General features: G+C 54.7%; 10 protein-coding genes across 10 annotated transcripts; 2 read left to right on the top strand and 8 right to left on the bottom strand.

Annotated features, from left to right (window-relative positions):
* Positions 1 to 281: 281 nt before the first annotated feature.
* On the top strand, positions 282 to 629 carry M409DRAFT_58993 (uncharacterized protein; the record flags this gene model as incomplete). Its single annotated transcript, XM_033814056.1, has 1 exon — positions 282 to 629. The coding sequence occupies one exon, from the start codon at positions 282 to 284 to the stop codon at positions 627 to 629; it is 348 nt and encodes a 115-aa protein (XP_033662492.1).
* A 384-nt stretch (positions 630 to 1,013) lies between these two features.
* Positions 1,014 to 1,613, bottom strand: M409DRAFT_58992 (uncharacterized protein; the record flags this gene model as incomplete). The annotated part of the gene is made up of 1 exon (XM_033814055.1): positions 1,014 to 1,613. One exon carries the CDS (start codon positions 1,611 to 1,613, stop codon positions 1,014 to 1,016), a length of 600 nt encoding a protein of 199 aa, XP_033662491.1.
* Positions 1,614 to 2,196: 583 nt separating this feature from the next.
* On the bottom strand, positions 2,197 to 2,651 carry M409DRAFT_27996 (uncharacterized protein; the record flags this gene model as incomplete). The annotated part of the gene is made up of 3 exons (XM_033808824.1): positions 2,197 to 2,259; positions 2,314 to 2,523; positions 2,577 to 2,651. The coding sequence occupies 3 exons, from the start codon at positions 2,649 to 2,651 to the stop codon at positions 2,197 to 2,199; spliced, it is 348 nt and encodes a 115-aa protein (XP_033662490.1).
* A 487-nt stretch (positions 2,652 to 3,138) lies between these two features.
* Positions 3,139 to 3,770, bottom strand: M409DRAFT_69686 (uncharacterized protein; the record flags this gene model as incomplete). Its single annotated transcript, XM_033818404.1, has 2 exons — positions 3,139 to 3,642; positions 3,699 to 3,770. 2 exons carry the CDS (start codon positions 3,768 to 3,770, stop codon positions 3,139 to 3,141), a joined length of 576 nt encoding a protein of 191 aa, XP_033662489.1.
* Positions 3,771 to 5,002: 1,232 nt separating this feature from the next.
* On the bottom strand, positions 5,003 to 5,335 carry M409DRAFT_32923 (uncharacterized protein; the record flags this gene model as incomplete). The annotated part of the gene is made up of 1 exon (XM_033810269.1): positions 5,003 to 5,335. A coding segment is annotated over one exon (333 nt), but the record flags the coding sequence as incomplete, so codon positions are not given.
* A 2,025-nt stretch (positions 5,336 to 7,360) lies between these two features.
* M409DRAFT_27993 (uncharacterized protein) lies at positions 7,361 to 9,100 on the bottom strand (the record flags this gene model as incomplete). The annotated part of the gene is made up of 1 exon (XM_033808823.1): positions 7,361 to 9,100. The coding sequence occupies one exon, from the start codon at positions 9,098 to 9,100 to the stop codon at positions 7,361 to 7,363; it is 1,740 nt and encodes a 579-aa protein (XP_033662487.1).
* An 838-nt stretch (positions 9,101 to 9,938) lies between these two features.
* Positions 9,939 to 11,465, bottom strand: M409DRAFT_27992 (uncharacterized protein; the record flags this gene model as incomplete). The annotated part of the gene is made up of 1 exon (XM_033808822.1): positions 9,939 to 11,465. The coding sequence occupies one exon, from the start codon at positions 11,463 to 11,465 to the stop codon at positions 9,939 to 9,941; it is 1,527 nt and encodes a 508-aa protein (XP_033662486.1).
* A 442-nt stretch (positions 11,466 to 11,907) lies between these two features.
* M409DRAFT_27991 (uncharacterized protein) lies at positions 11,908 to 12,255 on the top strand (the record flags this gene model as incomplete). Its single annotated transcript, XM_033808821.1, has 1 exon — positions 11,908 to 12,255. The coding sequence occupies one exon, from the start codon at positions 11,908 to 11,910 to the stop codon at positions 12,253 to 12,255; it is 348 nt and encodes a 115-aa protein (XP_033662485.1).
* Positions 12,256 to 15,185: 2,930 nt separating this feature from the next.
* M409DRAFT_58988 (uncharacterized protein) lies at positions 15,186 to 16,676 on the bottom strand (the record flags this gene model as incomplete). The annotated part of the gene is made up of 2 exons (XM_033814054.1): positions 15,186 to 15,356; positions 15,483 to 16,676. The coding sequence occupies 2 exons, from the start codon at positions 16,674 to 16,676 to the stop codon at positions 15,186 to 15,188; spliced, it is 1,365 nt and encodes a 454-aa protein (XP_033662484.1).
* A 337-nt stretch (positions 16,677 to 17,013) lies between these two features.
* Positions 17,014 to 18,607, bottom strand: M409DRAFT_58987 (uncharacterized protein; the record flags this gene model as incomplete). The annotated part of the gene is made up of 3 exons (XM_033814053.1): positions 17,014 to 17,228; positions 17,282 to 17,908; positions 17,959 to 18,607. The coding sequence occupies 3 exons, from the start codon at positions 18,605 to 18,607 to the stop codon at positions 17,014 to 17,016; spliced, it is 1,491 nt and encodes a 496-aa protein (XP_033662483.1).
* Positions 18,608 to 18,846: the final 239 nt, after the last annotated feature.

Here is an 18,846-nt window from a genome sequence, read left to right as displayed (position 1 = left end):
AAACAGACGACCAGCAACGTGCTCGATTCACCAGAATCATGAATCGTCACCACGGCGCAGAGTCCGCAAATACACGAAGAGCGCGTCGAGCACCGCGAGCACAGTACCGCCATTTCAAGAAGACCAACCTCAGACGTCCAGACCATAAGTCGCTCCTCTCACTACCGTGACGGCTTGTTCGACCCAACATCACTCGACGGATCCGACGAGAGAGGTAAGCCCTGCTTGACTGAGACGAATGAAAGGGCTCGGCTTATTAGAACGAACAGAGGAGTGGACCCATGGCGCGGATCTCGCGAGATACTGCTGGCACTGAAGAGGAAGAGCGGTTTCAGGGACCGGAAGGACTCTATATCGCCACACTTCAAGAAGAACCGGCTACCGACAAACACGCCTGTACCAACACAAGCTACACGCCTGTACCAACACACTCTACACGCTTGTACCAACACATTCTACACTCTTGTAATCATGACGCACTGGTCGCACTTTCATTCATAGTACTACGCACCTTCATCATCGGCATGCTTCTTCGACGTGGAAAGGTATTTTCGAGCGCATGGATCTTAGATGTGTCGAGTGCTTGTTCTTGCGCTGATGAAGAGCGAATCAAGCAGGAATGCGTGTAATAGAAGCACTCTAAGAAGACTGGTCTGAGATCTGTGTCTGAAGTGGTGCTTGGAGTTGCTTCGGGCGGTGCTAAGAGTAGAGGATCGGTGTGGGCTGCGGAGAATCAGTCGTTGTAAATGACGAGGATCATGATGACAGCGGTCAGTGATTGAACGCTGCAAAGGCTTTGGACATGAGGCCTTGTTACCGTTTCTTATTCAACACTTGGTTTTCTTTGCGTCTGAGTACATGCTGCTGTGATATCCGCTCGGCGGTCCTGGAGCGTCCTCAACCAATCTGATCCAATGCCAGCGGATCATCCTTTGTGGGACACCCGCCCCTCGCAATCCATCGATGCGACACCAGTGCATCGCTCCTCTTCACCCAACCCTCAACACCCACCCTCAACCCTCAACCCAATCATCCCCCCAAGAAGGCTCCAGCACGACCAAAACCTGCCGCATCCCCCTCAGCACCTCCCTCACCAACCTCCAAGGCTGCCGCTTCAACGCCTTAACCGCCTCAAACATCGAAGCAACAACCTTCTTCTCCGCCTCAAACGCCAGATTCCCAGCCGAGGGCGTCATCCCCTCCACAGGAAGACTCATAAACCCCTGATGCGTAAGCCTAAGCCACTCAAGCAAGTTCGGCCAGTGCGGCGTCAGAAACACCTCGACCAACAAGCTGACTCGGTGTTGTTTGCTCGGAGGTCCGAGATCTACTTTCGCCAGGGTGCGGCAGAAGTGTATGGCGGGAGATACGTCGAGGCGCTGGACGGTGTGCTTGAACTGGTTTTCGTAGTAGAAGATTTTGAGCGCTTCGGACCGGATCTGTTTGCTGGTTTGGAGGAGGCCGCCGCCGAGGTCGTAGCCGGTGCTTGTGATGAGGATGGGTGTGTCTTTGGGCTGGAGGAGGGCGAGGCGGTAGATGCGGTTTTTGAGTTCGCCTGGGAGGGCCAGCAGGCGGCTGGACTGTTGTGAGTCTGGGTCGCTTTCGTTGGTCATGTTTGGCGGGTGGTTCGTTGGGCGTGCTGTGTTAGTGGAAGGAGAGAAGTCGAGGGAATCGGAGCATGTGAAGTCGCCCTGCCAAGAGATACAAGAGTCCGTTTGTTCCCTTGTGCATGTGACAGCGCGCGAAGCCGTTTGTACTTTCCAAATCGATTTCACGTTATAGCGTTTGTGGGACAAGAGGAGATTGCGGAAATTGAATTGATTCGTCGTGAAGAAGGATGAGTATGTGCTCGCCTCCATCTTTACGTACCCTTGACATTCAATGGCCGTGCACAAGCTGCAAGAAACCCAGTGTCTTCCATCTCCACCTTTTCTCTCCAGCCTGTACCGTGGCAATTGAACGCGGCCTTTGCGCATTGTGCCATCTCCCGCACCGGAAAGTTTCCTCAGTCCTTGCGCCAACCCTCGTCAATGGCGATGAAGGCGGGCCGAAAGTTCTGGATGTGCTTCTCAATCCTAGCCCAAGGCTGATCACGAAACTCTTTCACCGTCACGCACAGCATTGCCAGCTGATGCTCGGTTCTGTCCGTGCTCCTATGCTCCTCCAGCAATCTTTGAGGCGTGTACAAGTTCATCCTCACTTGTTTTCGGTGGTACCGCCGAAGCCACAATAGCATGTTCGGCCACCAGGCTTCGCCATCTATCCGTTCGTTAGACCAAAAGGTCATGACCCTTCTGCGAAGGGTCATGACACGTAATGATTCTTCCATTCAACCAGAGGCGCGGAATTGAAGTTTTTAATTTGGACATGGAAAGTGTTTTCGTAGTAGTAAATCTTCAAGGCTTCCCTGCGAATTTCTTTGCAGGTGGACAGAAGTCCCGGCCGGTCATAGCCGTTGGCCTCGACATTGACCATACTATCGCCTGTCGCATCTTCTTGTTGGATGAGGACGTAGCGGTAGATCTAGTATCCAAATCAGCAAACAGCACGGTGAGCGATGATTCCAGCGAACTCACGCGATTGCGCAACTCCCCGGGCAATTTCCAGAGGCGACAAGGCGCATCCGCCTCAGCGTCGGTGTCGTCCGCCATGATGAGGTTGCGACGAATTGTGTTGTGCGAGTTGCTTAAAAGTTGAAGAAAGGAAAGCGCGAGTTGAAACTTAGCGAGCTTTGCGCACGGGCCAACCACTTGCTTGGCAGTCACATGTCAGCGCAATTAAGTCACCTTTTGTCTTGCGTATCACGGCGTCTTCAGGAGGTGAAAAGGTAGCTTCAGATCTAGACTATGAGGGCTTAATGCGAATTTGAAGAGCTTGATGAGAGAATTGAGAGCAGTGACTCAGCGTTATGCACATTGAACACGTAAAGTCTGTAGCAAAGCTGGGTACAAGAAAGCACAAGTGACAGGTTCAAAGCTGTCTGGAGTAGTACTCATCCCCTCCAAGCTGCTTCTTCAACGTGAGCATAACCCTCCTGAATCGCCCGTGCTCTTTTCGGCTGTCGTGCCACCCACAGCGTCGCCAACTGCACCTTCCACACAGCCCAGCATATCCCGGCCCCAAAGACCATCCCATTTCTCAATCCTTCCCCCAGGCTCCATCCAACACAATCAGCGACGGACGCAATTGAGCCAACACAGCCTCAGCAACCGCCCAAGGCTGACCACGCAACTCCTTCGCAACCGCAAACAAGCCCCCAACCGCAAATTTGATAGCTCTTGTATCTCCCTTCTGCAACAGAGCAGCCGGCCTCGCCGGTTTCCCATGCACTTCCCTCCTATGCACCCTGCGCAGCCACAGACGCAGATTCGGCCAGGACGCTGTGCTCCAATCCGCGCGTACCTTGAAGGTGATGGCGCTCAAGCCGTAGCCGAGGCGCCTCATCATGCTCCACCATTGATACAGGGGCGTGGAGTCGAAGGCGACGATGTGGATGAGGAAGGTGTTCTCGACACAGTGGATTCCAAGGGCTTCGGATCGGATCGTTTTGCAAGTCGCCAGGAGATGAGGTCGCTCGTAGCCGCTGTTGGTGACCGAGATGGGATTCTTGTCGTCTGAGGTGGCTAGCACGTACCGATAGATCTGAGAGAATGTCATAGTCAGCACTGGACACGCACGGATAGTCTCTCGAAACATACTCGGTTTCGCAGCTCGGGCGGCAGTTTGAAGAGTCGACACTTGTCTACTGCATTGTCCATCGTGTCTGCCATGTTTATTGGGCGGTCTGCATTGTGTGTTGGAAGAAGCTGAAGCTGCTGCGACAAAAAAGGAGAGCATATCAAATTGCACCTGAGTCAGCACAGCAAACGCGCGGAGACGCTAGTGACTGTTTCACATGAGCATTCACTATTCCGTAACAACAACTAGTCACTCGTCCTGACTACTCCCAGTGCCCATCTCACGAAGTTCCCAAACACCACAAGTCCTCACTGCTCACTCCCAAGGCTCTTAATCATCACGCCACTGCTGCTGGATAGCCCCGAGAACCACCCTCCGTCGCCGCACGTCCTCCTCCTCTACAGTTACCCACGGGTGGCCCCTCCTGTTCCCCACCCTCTCAAACACAAGCGGAATCCAACGAACCAAGAACCTCTCCGCGTTAGGATCTTCAAGTCCCGGCAGCGTTTCTGGGCTCGTCCAGCTCGGAAGCCCCGAGCGATGGTAAAGCCGCAGCCAGGCGACCAGATTGTTCCAGTGCGGCCGCAAATCTGACTGGACGGTGATTATGATTCTCTTGTCTCGGTTCTTGTATTGGAATCGGAGCGTGTCGAGTGATTGCGTCAGGCGGGAGTAGGCGTCAAGGCGAAAAGAGGGTGCGAGGGCTACGAAGGTGTTTTCGAAGTAGAAGGTGTCGAGGGTTTCGTTGCGCAATCTGCGGCTGGCTGACATGAGGCCCTCTCTGGTGTAGCCGCTCGTGGAGACCGTGATGGGTTCTTCGACTAGAACGCTGTTTGGATGTCAGTGTCCATCGGGTGTAACTGGCTGATTTGACTCACAATTCGTATATAATATCGCGAAGTTCTTGTGGTAGCGAAAAGAAGGTCTTGCGACTAGCAATATTTGCCATGATTGTGGTATGCTGATGCTGCTCAAAGTTCTTCGTAGTGTGTTTGAATGTTCTGTTCATGGGTTGGAAGCCAGAGGTCCAGAGAACAAAGTCGTCACCAGGCACTCCCACAGCAGGGGAAGCTGCGTTGACCCTGCCTGCCGTCTTGTAACACTCGCCCTTCGTGGAAGCCACCACGGGCCTCAAATCTCACCTCCCCACCCCAGGAACCCACCTCATCGCCCTCCCAAACACAGTCCCCACCCCTTGCCTCGCAGCCTCCTCGCAATAGATCCCATACGCCCTCTCCCCCAACCCCCTCACCACAATCCCCTCCACCTTGCTCAAATCCACCCTCCCACTCCGCAAAATCCCCTCCTGCATCCTCTCATTCTCATACTCCACCGCATCCCACAACGCCGTCCGGCCCTTCGCATTCCTGACATTGAAATCAACATCCTCGCGAGCGAGCAGGAGGTCCTGGATGTGTTCTTCTTGGTGTCGCACGGCCATGTGCAGGGCGGTGTTGCCTTCCTTGTCGGCGGCGTTGATGTCGATGGATGGATGGGCGAGGAGGAGGGCGGCGAGTTTGACGCGCCAGTTGGCCATGGCGGTGAAGAGGGGTGGGCGGCCGTGGTGGTCGCGGGTGTTGGGGGAGATGAGAGCTGAGGAGAGGAGGTAGGTTGTTATGTCGGTGTCGCCGATGGCGATGGCGAGGTGCAGGGGGGTGGTGTCGGTGTGGGAGAGGTCTGCGCTGCGGGCGAGGAGGAGTTTGACGAGGGGGAGGGAGTGTTGATAGATGGCTTGTTTCAGGGGCGTGGTTGTGCCGTAGTCGTAGGTTATGTTGGGGTTGGTTTCTGGTTGTGAGAGGAGGAGGCGGACGATGGTTGGGTGGTTGTTTTGGATCGCGAGGTGGAGGATGGGGGTTGGGATGTTTGGGGCGCATTTTCCGTTGATGTTGACGCCCGGGTGTGCGATTAGCTGTTTGACAACGTGTTCGTTTCCGTTGACCACCGCATGGTACATGGCGTTGCACCCGTCCCCATCGACCTGTGCGATGAGGTCTCCTTTATCGTGCTCGAGCAAAAGCTTAACGATCTCTGCTCGCCCAAATTGAGCTGCTTCAACAAAGGGGCGCTCGCCATCCTCGCCGCCACAGTTGAGATTCAGACGGGCGGAAATGTTATTGTAGCTCCCGAGATTGAGAAGCATCCTGATGGCGGCCACCTCATCGGTAGCAATAGCCGCGAACAGCATCGCGTCCATGTCCTCCTGTGTCTGACTCGAAAGCCATATCTCTCGCACCATGGCATGATCGTAATGATCGATCCACCACAGACTCACATTACTTCGAGGCGCCCGAAGATCGGTTCGAGGCTGCGGCTTGCGAGGTACGTCTAAGGTCGAAGGCTTGTTCCGTTTGGCAGAGTCGTCGAGTTGGGTGATATCGACGCCCATGATCTGTGACAAGTCCCGGCATTGCTGCGAGACTTCCTTCATCGTCTTCGGCGGCCGAGTGAAATGGTGACCCCTCAACACAGAGTTGACAAGCTGCAGGATACTGACCGAGTAGTCCGGCGAGATGAAGTGCTGCCCAGCACGAGCGACACCGAGCAAAGCGTACACCTTGTCTCTCGGCTCCGAGCAAGCCAGCAAGCGTGAGGCGAGGATAAGATCGAACAAAGCGCTCCTATTCCCAGTCGTCTGCTGAACCTGTCTGACCATCGATAACGCCGGACTCCTCTTAAACGCCACATGCTCAAAGCTCTCCGCTCTCTGCATCGGCGAACACGCCTGCGCCAGCTCGCAAAACTCCACAAAAGCCTTCCACGAGATTGACTTGCTTCCACACATCAACACCGCAGTCTTAGCATGCACCAACTCCTGCAAAACCCAAAGTCTCGTCCAGTAAGCCCTCTCGCAGAGTTGCCGTATCCCAGAACCTTCGGGTTTCCAGAATACCCGCTCCATCTTCACCTGTCGCTTCCAGTACTTGACATCCCGAGCGAGCGCTTTCATGGCGAGGTCACTATTCGCATACGCAGGACCGAGCCAGACGAGGACGTGGTCGGCTCTTTGGTAGATGTCAGCCATCAGCCTGACCTGTTCTGATCGTTCCCGCGAGTTGGCCTGATCAATACAGAGGGCGTCTATCCAGAACAATGTCTTTCGATACTTCGGCCATTGCCTGACCTCCTGCAGGAAGCGTCGAAGATTCTTCCGCACAGAGAACTTGTGTTCGTTCAGTTGAATATAGCAGTCCGGATCCGGTCTCCCCCATGTGTACGACACCGCAACGTAGCGGGCATCGCTTTGAAGAGGCCAGGTGATGAGTCGACAGCATATTGCATTGCTGTCAGTCTCATGCAGTATCTCCAGTAGTCTAAAATGTTTCTCGGCTAGCCGTTCATACGGTGATGTCTTGTCGGTCAGGGAAGCCTGGGCGATGTTGGAGTGTTGTGGAGGCTGAGTGGGTTGGGTGTCCATGAGGTCGTCTTGCCATACTTCATTGCCGCTAGGTGTGGTGGAAGAACAGTCGTAACATCAATGTCTTGTGAGTCGTGTGCCTTCAAGGTTGTGCCTTGCGGTGAAGGTTGGAGTTCCTGCAGCATCGTGTCATGGTACCTCAGTAGTGCAAGCTACTGGCGCAGGATCCAACTCTAATCACTCGGTTAGACCGTTGCTCAACATGGTAGGAGAGCGTGTGACTGATATGGGGCCTAAATCTTAATACCTCATATGTTGTCGACATCCTCAACTCCCAACTCCCTCCCGTCCCACAAGCGCCACCTCAAAAGCCTTCCCCACCACCTCCCTCGCCCTCATCTCCCCACTCGCCCTCTCCCCATCACTCCCCCTCCTCCTCCCCCTCTCATCAACCTCCACATCAAACGTCAACCTCAAATCCGCAAAAAATGGCGTCTTCCTCGCCGCCCTCTTCCCCTCCAACACAAACCCCGTCTTCAACCACAACCACACCGTCCTCGCCATGCGTCCGTTCCAATTATCCGCGAAAGGGAACGGGCGCAAAGCCTGTTCGAACGCGGAGGCGGAGGTGAGGTTGAGGGTTGAGCAGGTGTGTTGGAGGGCGAGCCAGAGCCAGTGCGGGAGGGAGGAGGGCGAGCGGTGGCCTGTGAATGTAAGCTTTACGGCGGCGGCGGAGGCGCTAAAGAGGACCCAGAGGAGGGAGTCGGGTTTGGCGGAGCAGGTGGCCCAGTGGGAGGAGATTGTTTGCGGGGTGAGGTGCGAGAGGGAGAGAGTGAGTTGTTCGAGGGCGTAGCGGAGGAAGCCTGGTTGGGGGACGAATTGGGAGACGGTGCTCCACATCTGAACGCTCGCAGCGAGCAGGAGGATCTTCTCGGCATCGTAGGGGCTGTCGTTTTCTCCTCGCGCTTCGTCGGACGCGTGAACGTTATTCCTCATACTCGAAAGCATCCAAGCAGCCTCATAGGTCACAACCCACACCGGCGGCCACTCCGTCTCGTCGGGCGAATTATACACCAACGCCAACTCATGCAATCGTTGAAATAACAACGAAATCCTCTCCTCCTCCAAGCCCGCCGAAGAAGGCAGGCTGAGCATATTACAACTCCCCAAAAACCTCGCTCTTTCGACCATCCCCTGCGGCAACACCTTCCCATCGAAATCCGGATGCAGCGCAAAAGGCAGCGCGGGCGCCCTCGAACTCACCCCAGTGAGTCTCAAATCCGCCCAAATAACAAACAACCACAAGAAACTCGGCAGCTCAAACAACCGCCCCTGCACCACCGCCTTCACAGCCCTCACATGCGCCTCGCCCGCCTCATACTCCTCCTCGATAAACGTCGCCTTGGCGAGCAAACAAATTGTCGCCACAGCCGCAATCCTCAAATCCCTGCCCTCGCGCTGCAGATCCTTCGCCACCAACCTCATCGCCCGGCCCTTGTGCACGAAATACTCCCTCGAATCCGCGAGGCTCTTGACGCTCGCCTCCTTGGCCGCGGCATACGACAGAAAAATCTCGCGCAGCGTGCCGTCTTCTTTGGCGAATTCCCAGAACCCTTGGCCCCATTGCGCGCGGCAGACGTCGATCCAGCCGTTGCGTTGGTCCGTTTGGCAGAGGTTGAGGGAGTGCCACCACGCGGCTTCGTACATTTCCTTGTCCTCTGGAATGAGCAGGGCGGGTTTGAGGGTGGCGGTGAGGGGGATTTTGGTGGAGTTGGAGAGGGGAATGCCGCGTTTGATGCGGGTGCCTTTACCTTTCAATGCGTTGGAGGGTTGTCTTTTTGGGGAGGCTTTTCGTGGAGCTGGGTAGTCGTCTTCTTCGTCGTCGTCTTCATCATCTTCGCTAGACGCTGGCTTCCCACCCGCATCTCGATCTCTTGTGGGACCTTCGGGCTGTTGCTTCGCGATGTAGTTCAGCATGACGTGCTGTCTCGCCGCCGCCGCGACTTCATGGCGTTTTGCTGACTGCGTCTCATTGCAGTCGATCCAGAGGAGATCCGGGCCGGCCATGATGTTCTGTTTGCGAGACTGCTTCTCGCCGGAGGCGTGAAAGTGGAGGCATGACCAACACGACGGCTTCAGACGCTCTTAAGCAAAAATCGCTAGAGCTACCAGCCGCGAGCAGCTGAGGTCTTAAGAACCGTGGTCTCTGTGCCCTAGCCAGACCGACCAAAGCTCGGACCATCATTGACTATATATGGAAGGGGAACCGCCGATCTTCAAGCTCTGCCCTCGTGGAAGCAGATGCAGGTACGCATCGCTAAATATTAATAGGGACGCAAGATGAATAAGAGACGAAAACATTTCGATCAACCGAGTTGCATTGTTTGCTCATGTTATCTACATCTTCCGCAAGTAGACCACGTCTCGCGACGTAGGCGATGCCGAGACTATCGATATCGAATAAGTAATATTCTGGAATACCCATACTGGTACAGCAAAAGGCGCGTACAACAGAATGATCTGCTCTTGGAATCGTGTCAAAAGAGACACATCCTCGAGGTAGCTGCGTCAAAGAGCGAAGCGTGCTTGGCTCATGGGAAAACGCAGATTGGGTATCCAAGGACAAGAATGCCACCCATGGGAGAGATCCTGCTGGCGCGGACGCCAGATCAGGCAATATATACATTTTGTGCGTGATGTGTCTGTCACGCTTTTCTGAGGGAAAGACTTTTTTGATTCTCCCTTCCTTTTTGTTTTTCCTTTTTGACGCCGCGCTGAGGGACTTTTTTGTACACCGAAAATGTCTATAGGCGTTGGTAGTTTCGTTTCGTGAGTTCGTAATCGTGAGTCGTGTTTTGTTGCGATTGTCGCAATATGTAATAGCAAGTGCCGAAGATGGTCCAGTTCATCGCCGGTCACCGAGAAGGGATGCCGGGTCCGTGAAGAGTTTGAGAAAGTTTGGCTTCTTTGCAGGCTTCTGCTCGTGCTGAATCTTCGCATAGCGCACCATGGGGCCGACAATGTCCTTCTCGTCAACGGCTGGGAATTTCGATGGCTGCTGAGGGTCGTTGAGTGACGGCATTTTGGACAAGGGCTGAGTTTCAGCCAGGGGCTGGAAGAAGGGACTCTCGCCACAGGCCTGGGCCTCAGCATTGGCGAGCTCGTGGTTGGCACGCCATGCAGCATCGATTTCGGCCCATTTCTGCTCGGTAAGCTTGTAGGTCTGCGAAGTGATGCCGTAGTGTTCGCTGATTCGTGCTGCTTGGCGCATGTACTCGACACGTGCAGATTCCCAGTCGTCGGCGAGTCGTTTGCAACGTTGTGCGTCACAAACTTCCGGGATGTAGGGTTCTGGGGTGATGTGGAAGTCTGCGTGACCCAGCTTGTTTGCCCAAGGGTCTTCGTGTTCCTCGGCGATGGTCAGGGGAGGAATTTCGGATGTCGGTTGAGCAACCTGACCAGATCGAGCGTTGCGTAACGACGCCAGTGAAGGTTTTGCCGAGAGTGGCGGGGTTGGAAAGCCGGGAAGGACGGGTGTGCCAGTGGGAGTGTTTGTGGTCGAGGCGGCAGTACTGTTTGCAACGGTGGGCGACTGCAGTGGTGATTGTAACGCCTCGGAAGAGTCACTGAAGTACTGTGCCATCATAGGCGGCAGCAAAGGTGTCGAAGCATGCTGCTGGCGATCGACTGGGTCTTCCTGAGGTTGTGGAGTCGCAATCTCGATTGGGACTGATGTGGCCTGAGATATTGCTCGCTTTCTTGGTGGGCTGACAGAGCGCTCCTCGTTGGTAGTCGCTGGCGAGAAAGGCGGTGTCATGGCACTGCGGATCTCGGGTGTTGTAGGCACTGTGAGTGATCTTGTAGATGGCAGCCTGAGAGAAGAAGACCGAGAGTTTGGCGCGCTGCGCAAATGGGCACCATTGACAGAGGCGGCTGATCGATGGCCTTGAAAGCGTTTGCTGATAGAAGGGAAATGGCGACTCAATCGCGATGTAAAAGTGTCAGAAGATATCACTCCAGACCTGCGGCGCTTGGCAATTGGTTCTCCGGGTAGCTGGCCATCGCTGAAGTAGTCATCGCCCGGAGTCCACTCGGGCGTGGCCAACGACGTGACGGAGTCGTGAGTGGAGGCTGCTTCGCGATGCACGCAGAAAGGCGTGTCGCAAATGCATAGAGGTTCGTCTGGGTTAGTCTTCTCAAGGTCGAAGTCGGTATCATCGCGCTCAGCCGGGTCCTCGACCAGGTCGTGGAGAGTTGATTTCGAAGTCGGCGCGGTCGCAGGTGAGTCAGGGTTCGTGATCAGAGAAGAAGTAGAGCTTGGCCAGCGAGTATGTCCACGGGTGGAAAAGGTAGGCGTAACAGGTGAGGATGCGCTTGATCCAGCTGACGAGTCGCGCGAATGCGCGGGGCTGAAGTGGTAAGGAGAGGCCATGGTAGGGGAATCGATTTGGTCGTACTTTGGTGATGTATCGAGCTTGGGAAACGAGAGTGAGCGCATTCTGCTCATAATGATGCGGTGCCGGTCGCAGGGGGTCGCTATAAAGCGCGTTCACGAGACATATTGGATTGATGTGTGTGGATTCCGGTGTTGATGCATATGCGTTCAAGCTTGGAAGCGTGGCTGAGGATGTTTGGCTTCAGAGTGCAAACCGCGCAGCGTGGCCGAGTCCAAGGAGTCCAGGCCAAGAGTAAAGACGAGAGGATGATGCGCTGGCGCCTCTCGCGTGCAGGCTGGTATCGCCGGGTCGCTATTTGTCGGGCGCAGTGGTGACGCAGAGGTGAGGGAGCGGATGCGTATGCTTTGGACTGCGAGGCGCTGCACGAAGGGAGGGACGTCGAGGATGGAGGTGTGGTCGGTGGTCCAGCGTGACAAGATGAGGAATGAGGGAGGGCGTGGACGGGGAAGTGGAGAGTCGCGTGCAGTCAATGGTGGGCGGAGGAAGAGACTTTACGGGTCGGATGTCAGGACAAGGCCAGTCGTCGAGAAGGTGCCGCTAGTGGGGACAGCGGATTGCAACGCTGTTGGTGGACCTGAGCTGTACCTGACGGAGGAGCAGGCCTCTCTGCCGATGATGGCACTAGCAGCCCTGTCCTTGTTGAACGCTCCCAAAGCGGCCGATCGCGTGCAGGCGAGCCTCGCCGTGGTGATGGCGGATGATGATGCTGCTGCTGGCGATGGCGAGCCGCCTCCGCTGCGGGCGTGGGAAACCAAATGCGATTGATTGATTGATTGATTGATTGCGCTGCGTCGTTTGGTCCCGGCCAGCTGCAGCGCGCCCTTTGTCCCAGTGGATGGCACTCTCTGTCAAACACTCCCGCAGACGACGCACACCTTTTCGGCACACAGAGGGTTGTTGTGGTGTGTCGGTCGGCAGTATCCAGGTGGCTGGACGCCGTCTGAACAGCCGTACCAGAAAACCTTGTCGCACACGTTGAAAAAGCAAGTGGACTGTGTCGGAATCCACAGCAGCTAGACTCAGAGCAGCAGGTCTTTTGCAATGGATCACATGTGATCGGAGTCGACCACAAGTAGGAAGACGATGACCACGGTGATATTCGAGAACCTTGGTACTGGGGCCGGCTAGTGACTGTCGCTTTGGGCAGACGAAACCGACGTGGCCGAGGCGGTTGGAGCTTTTGCCGGACGTGTTTGCATCGCCGAGGAGAGAGAGTCTCTGGCTCGACAATTCCTGCTGGATCGCCGCCGAATCAAATCCGGTTTCATAAACGACGTGATGATTGATAAGTGATGGATTGGTGAAGGACGAGACGAGCAAGCAACTCTTGATTCTGGAAGCAGCAACCGCTGTTGGTGATCGCTTGGCGGCCACGTCGTCCCGTTCTCCCACAACACAACGTCGATGCGGCGGGCGACAACGGCCGGCGGCGACGATCGATCGTTGACAACCTGTCATTCGGGCCCCTCGACCAAAAACACCACCACCACCACCCCTCTATCAACATCAAACACACCAAACGCTGTACAACCGTTTCATACCACCACCACCACAAGACAACAATAGAACCTCCTGCTTCTGCCTCCCAACCCGGAAGCAGGCGCTCTGCTTCCACACCACCTTATCCGCCAACCTACTTTGTTGCTCGCGTAGACGTCGTGCGTCGTTAGGCCGCCGGGGTCTCGTCATTCGCGCAAGCCTGTGTGCGACCTGCAGCGGCAGGAAGCAGCTCTGGCTGCATCGCCGTTGTTGCTGGCAGCAAAGGAACCAGGACCTTGCAGCAGAGGCGCACCGCCCGCAGCAGGTCAGCAAGCAGGTTGCCGTGCTCCCTTGCCCAGCCACAAACAACACAATGCAAACGACCACACGCATACACAGGCACACAATCGCTGCAAGAAGAAGTGCATGCGTACGTTTTTGGTGAGCCTGTGGACACACACATCCTTGTGTTCGTGATGTTACGTATCATGTGATGGCTCCATCTTTAATCAAAGTGCCAATAAAGCTTTGAAAGAAAAATCTCTTCAACTCAGCCATGCCCATGGCCATCCTGCCGAACCTAGCCCGGCCAAAGAAACTCCACCCTCAACGACAGACAACCTCTCGCTTCGTCAATCGACAAAAGTCCGAAAGCCATCTCAATCAACCAAGTCCGACAGCCAGACAGTTAGACATCTCAATGCGGTGCCTCTGCCCTCAACAACAACAACCTCTCCCATCCACGCTCTTGCATGCTCCCCAAGCTCACTGCATCGCAGACAACTCCGACGCACGCAAGAAAAAGACCCAGCCAAACAGGATTCCGCCTTGGGTGGAGATCAAACTTCACACTTCCTCTCGTGGCCAGAAGCCAGAAGCAACATCGAAGAGTACAATGTTCGGTTCGGTACTCGCCGACACGTACGTTACGTCCGGCCGTCTTCTGGCCTTTCTCTTTGTCGATGTTGTTTGTCATGTCAATGAAAACCCTTCATCACATCGTGAACTCCGGCCAGGAAAGTCTTTGAGATGCTCCCCGGCTCGAGCCTCCTCCCTTCTATGACAGGAAACCTCAGCCAAGCCAAGCAGCTCCCGTCTGTCTTGCATTCCAGAATGGAGTCCATAGTTCATGCACAATGCACAACAAAACGCACCGCACGATTCATGTTCACGCATAACCCCCAACGCCAATGCCTCACCATCCCGCTTCTACTGTACTCCTCCCATCCAACAGGATATGAGACCGCGCCGAAATTCTCCGGTCGTTCGCATACACTTCTCACCTTACCTATTCCCGAGCCGTCTTTGCAGGACGATGAAACGACGATGTCCTTCCTATTTTTCTTATGTACATCGGAAAAGACGGCGTGTCGTTCTGAGTTCATGACATGTTTGAGAGAGAGACAGAGCTAGAGGAGAAGAAAAGGTAAGCAGGCATTTTCCCAGGCAATTCGACCATATCTAGGAACACCGAAGTGTATCGATCACGGCGAGGTTGAACCTAGAGCAAACGGCTACCTTTCTCTTTCTTTTTCCTCGTCGTTGCCTTTTGCGGTAATCAATCACGCAGGTGTAGTAGCATGATGCCTGTTGTAAGGTACATGTATCCATTGCGCGCGAGCGCAAATCTTTCGACGATACACGGTAGCTTCTGGGTTTGTGCTGTGTGGAATAGATGCATTCGAAAAAAGTCAACTCATCCCTCTTGAATCTAATGCTTCTCCATCACCAAGTACCTTATTCTACAATTCTACCTCTCCACCTTGATGCTTCCCGATCAAAAGCAGTGCATTGGCATCTTGTCACTCTTGCGCACAACAAGATTCCCCTCCTCTCTATCATGACCAGGGTTCCCGTCCCTCTCCACAGCTCAAGCAATACTTTCAGTGGTCACTGACGTCGCTCTCCGACGCTGTGTCCCCGAAAGATTTCCGTCTCTCGCTCGCTCGTCCACCCGCCGAGCTGGAAATTCTGCTTGGTAGCGATGCGATGGCACATGCGAGTGGCATTTCTATTCCCAGTGTTTCCCTCATTAATCTTTGCCAAGCCGCAGAAGTGACTTGATGTTGAAAAAAATTGTTGAGAAAAGGGGAAATCCTCAACAACAACGACAACGTCAACGTCAGATGTCCTGTGCCTGCTGTGATCGGATGAATGTCACATGAAAGTAGACAGACAGTCCCTCGTGACAGACGTGCATGATACAGAACAAGGTCTCATGACATCCAGTACTTGGACCACAGCTTCTTGTCCTCCTCCGTCCCTCGAAAGACAAAGTCGACGTGCGTGATGTCTTGGAATCCCTCCTCGACGCTCGGCTCTCGAAATCGGGAGGCGAAGCCTGTGAACGCCATTTTCGGTAGTAGCTGGCGCTTTTCCGGGTTCATCTGTGGGAGGGTCAGCCTCTGTACCAAATGTCTTCACTCCAACAGCATATGTGAGAGGTGCCGTAGTGGACATTGTTTCGATGCCCAAAGTCCGCTCACCGACACTCTGTCCTTCGATGAACTCACCTTCCCATCAGACAATGCTCGCACCGTGTCATTGTGCTCGCACAGCTTAGCTGACGCCGTGAAGTGGACCAGCCGAATAGGCACCTTCAGCTTTGCTGCAAGTTGCACCCAGGCGGCTCTAGTCTCCATGTCGGCGTTGGTGTTGTCCACCACCACAGACTTCTTGTCCTCATCAATCGCTATCGTGGCTGCTTTGATGCATTTGTCCCTGGTCTTGAGCTGATCCTGGTTCACGCGCATGTAGCCCATGGGTGCGAGGTGCGTCCAGAAGAAAGTGGATTTGCCTGACCCTGGGCTGCCGCAGAAGAGCACGATCTCGAGGTCATTCTTCTTGCTGAAGACGATCGGATCAGCGTCTGTCTGTGAATCCAGCGTCGTCTGCAGAAAAGCCGCCGGTTCAAACGCTCTCGTGAAGGGCTTCGCATCCTCTCCCAACCAGTACTCCTCAGGCGTCTGGAACGGTATACCAACATTAGCCGCAAAGTCACGGTCCGAACAAGAATGATCCTTGCGAATCTTCGCCGCCTTGCCCCCCTCACGGCCCGCCGCATCCCCAACGAAAACGCTCTTCTCGCGATCCACATCCGCAGCAGCATCATCACCATCAACGAGCCCATAGTCCTGCAACATCTGCTCCCACATCCCAGTCCGTGGCTTACGAAAAAGGTCCTTCTCCGTGGCCGCATACACAGTGATGGGGATTTCTAGCGCCTTGAACACCGCCGAGACTTTCTCCTTGAAGTTGCTGAGGCTTTTCTTGTCGCTGCCTTTCTCTGACCGCAAGCTGATGCCGCTTTGGTTGCTCACCAGCACCACCGCATACCCATCTGCATCGAGCTGCTTCAGCTTCCCTGGGATCGTCGCGTGCCACCACTGCCAATCGTCCGCGCCCCGCGCGAAGACATTCCCGGATTTCGTCTTGATGAGGGTGTCGTCGAAATCAAACGCAGCCACCTTCACAGGTTTGGGCTTCGTCGTTCGGGCTGAAGAGCCATCCTCGTATCTCCCCACAAGTAAAGTGTCGTGCAGGATCTGAAACTTGACCTTTTCGGGCTGCTTTTCTTTTTCCGATGCGGGCTTGAAGAAATTCGACACCGCCTTGTTGGTGGTGGTTGCCGTGACTTTGCGTTTGGTCGGCGGCGGCGAGATGTCGCGGTCTGTTGTGCTGGTGCGTTTGAGTGAGCCGGACGCCATGTGTGCTGTTCGTCCGAGATAATTGGGGGTCACAAGCAAAAGCGAGCGTGTTCCTGTTGCGAGACCTTTCACTGCAATCATCTGGCTGTCGTGAAGGTGGAAAGGTCGAGTTGACGCGAAGCAAGCTCGGAGCACCTGCCGCGGAACTCTATTCTCGCGTTGTCACATGTCAAGCAGGAATACATAGTACACACAACATCTCTCAACATAATATGACAAGACATGACATGACATTACATCTGTATTGTGTATCTATACAATCCGATGCTCATCAATCGTGTTGTTCCGTTGTTACCCAAAGACGCCACGCTATGCCAACAAAACGCTATGATCATTACTACCAAGCCAGAAATGCAGTCACAATCAGAGCAACCGCAAGACCAACAAAGCTGGCTTGTAGGACAGGTGCAGCAGATTGGTCCTTGCCACAGCAGTCCAGCGTGTATGTTACGTTGTTAGCTGCTGCTGCAACGTGGAAGATTGAGCCAGCCATTGGGCTGCCGATGTTGTAGTAGTCGACCAGCAGGAAGTTTGGTGGTCGTCCCCAGTCAGCTGTGAAAGGTTTGTTAGTGTCTCGACTGTACAGGCTTTGGATTTTAACATACCAGTGCAGTTGTCAAGTGTAGCTCCCGCGCGACCGTACTGATTGTCAAGACCATTGGTGACATTGAGCTCTGCGGTGTTCGGAATCAGAAGATCCGTACTTCCAGTATCGATGCCAATGGACGACAGATCGACTTGAGTGTTAAGGTTCTGGTTGGCCAGATACATGTACCTCTCCCGTGCGTCCTCTTCGCTGAGGTTTGGTGGACGTTGCTGCGTGCAGGGGAAGCTCTGGTTGGTGGGAGAGAAGGGGGTCTCCCAGATGTGAGTGAACTCGTCCAGGACGTATGGGACTGAGGTCTGGTTCGCGTTGTAGTCCATGAAGAACACCATGCGTTGACCCTTGAGGATCATCTCGCCGAGAGTTGGCCATTGGTCACGGTATTGAGGGACGTACTGCGGCTCGTAGACGTAGGGCAGTAGTCCCGCATTGGTGATGGCAGGGACGAAGTTCTCTACTGTCGTGAAATCGCTGTTCACAATAAGGAATGACAGCACTTCGTATGGGTTTGCATCGAGCCAATCTTTGGCGATCTCCAGTTCAGATTGCCAGGTGCCCGCATTGAGGAGGTCGCAGCTGGTGTGGCAGTTCCAAAGTGTGTTGTTCTCCCAGTGGACTTCTCCTTGCACTGTGGTACGTTAGCCATGTACTTATCCATTCTTATGGTGTCCAACATACGCATGCGAACACCATCGTTCAGCTGATCTTGAATAGCCAGCGCCTGATTGCTTGCTGCATTGTTCTTGACCACAAAAGCCGAGTTGTGAGCCACCACCTGGGTGATGTTGCTGTACTTCCTGTTGCAGAACTCTGGGAACCCGTTGCAAGGCAGAGTATTCGTAGGCCGTGCGGAGCTACTCGTTGAGCTTGCAGTCTCGTTGCGTGTACTCGAAGCAGTGGCATTCGATGAGATGCCACCAATCTCGGTGAGTGAGACGGATCTGGTTGTGGCGGTGATCTGCGAATTTTGTGTGTTCGTTGACGTGCTCGTTACGGTTTCGACGGTACCGTTGGTGGTGAGTGTGGTGGTGAGTGTCTGCACAGTGCTCTGCCCTGTGGGCGAGATGTAGGTGAATTCGGAGCCTGTGAAGGCGGCCGTGGGAATGTCGCCGGTTATCGTAGACCACGAGTTCGTGAATGACAGTGAGGTCTGTCCGTCGCCATTTTCATAGCTTGTTGTGCTGCTCGAACTGCTTGAGCTCGTGGTAGAAGATCTGCTGCCGCTCGAAGTACTTCCACTACTGCTGCTGCTGCTGCTGCTGCTGTCGTCCTGTGCTATTGCGCCGACTGCAGCGAGGCAGAGCAGCCAGGGTGCGCTGGAAAGCATTGTGAGGTGCTTGGCGGGCAATGCTTTGCGCGAGATGGAGTGAACTGCACCTTCACAACGACCTCACCTCGAGAAGCAGTGAAGACGTGTATAGCAAATGCAAATAGATGGAAGAGCACGGGACCTCATCTCCTCCCAACGATTCGGGGCCATCATAACTGCTCACCAGTAACGAGTAGCGCGTGTAGCTACCGCCTTCGAGACCCGTGCATTGGCAAACTCAGAGTCCCGCGGCGAAC

Source organism: Zasmidium cellare (genome assembly GCF_010093935.1).
Source record: "Zasmidium cellare ATCC 36951 unplaced genomic scaffold M409scaffold_40, whole genome shotgun sequence".
NCBI classification, from domain to species: domain Eukaryota; kingdom Fungi; phylum Ascomycota; class Dothideomycetes; order Mycosphaerellales; family Mycosphaerellaceae; genus Zasmidium; species Zasmidium cellare.
This window is presented reverse-complemented; position numbering and strand designations above follow the sequence as displayed.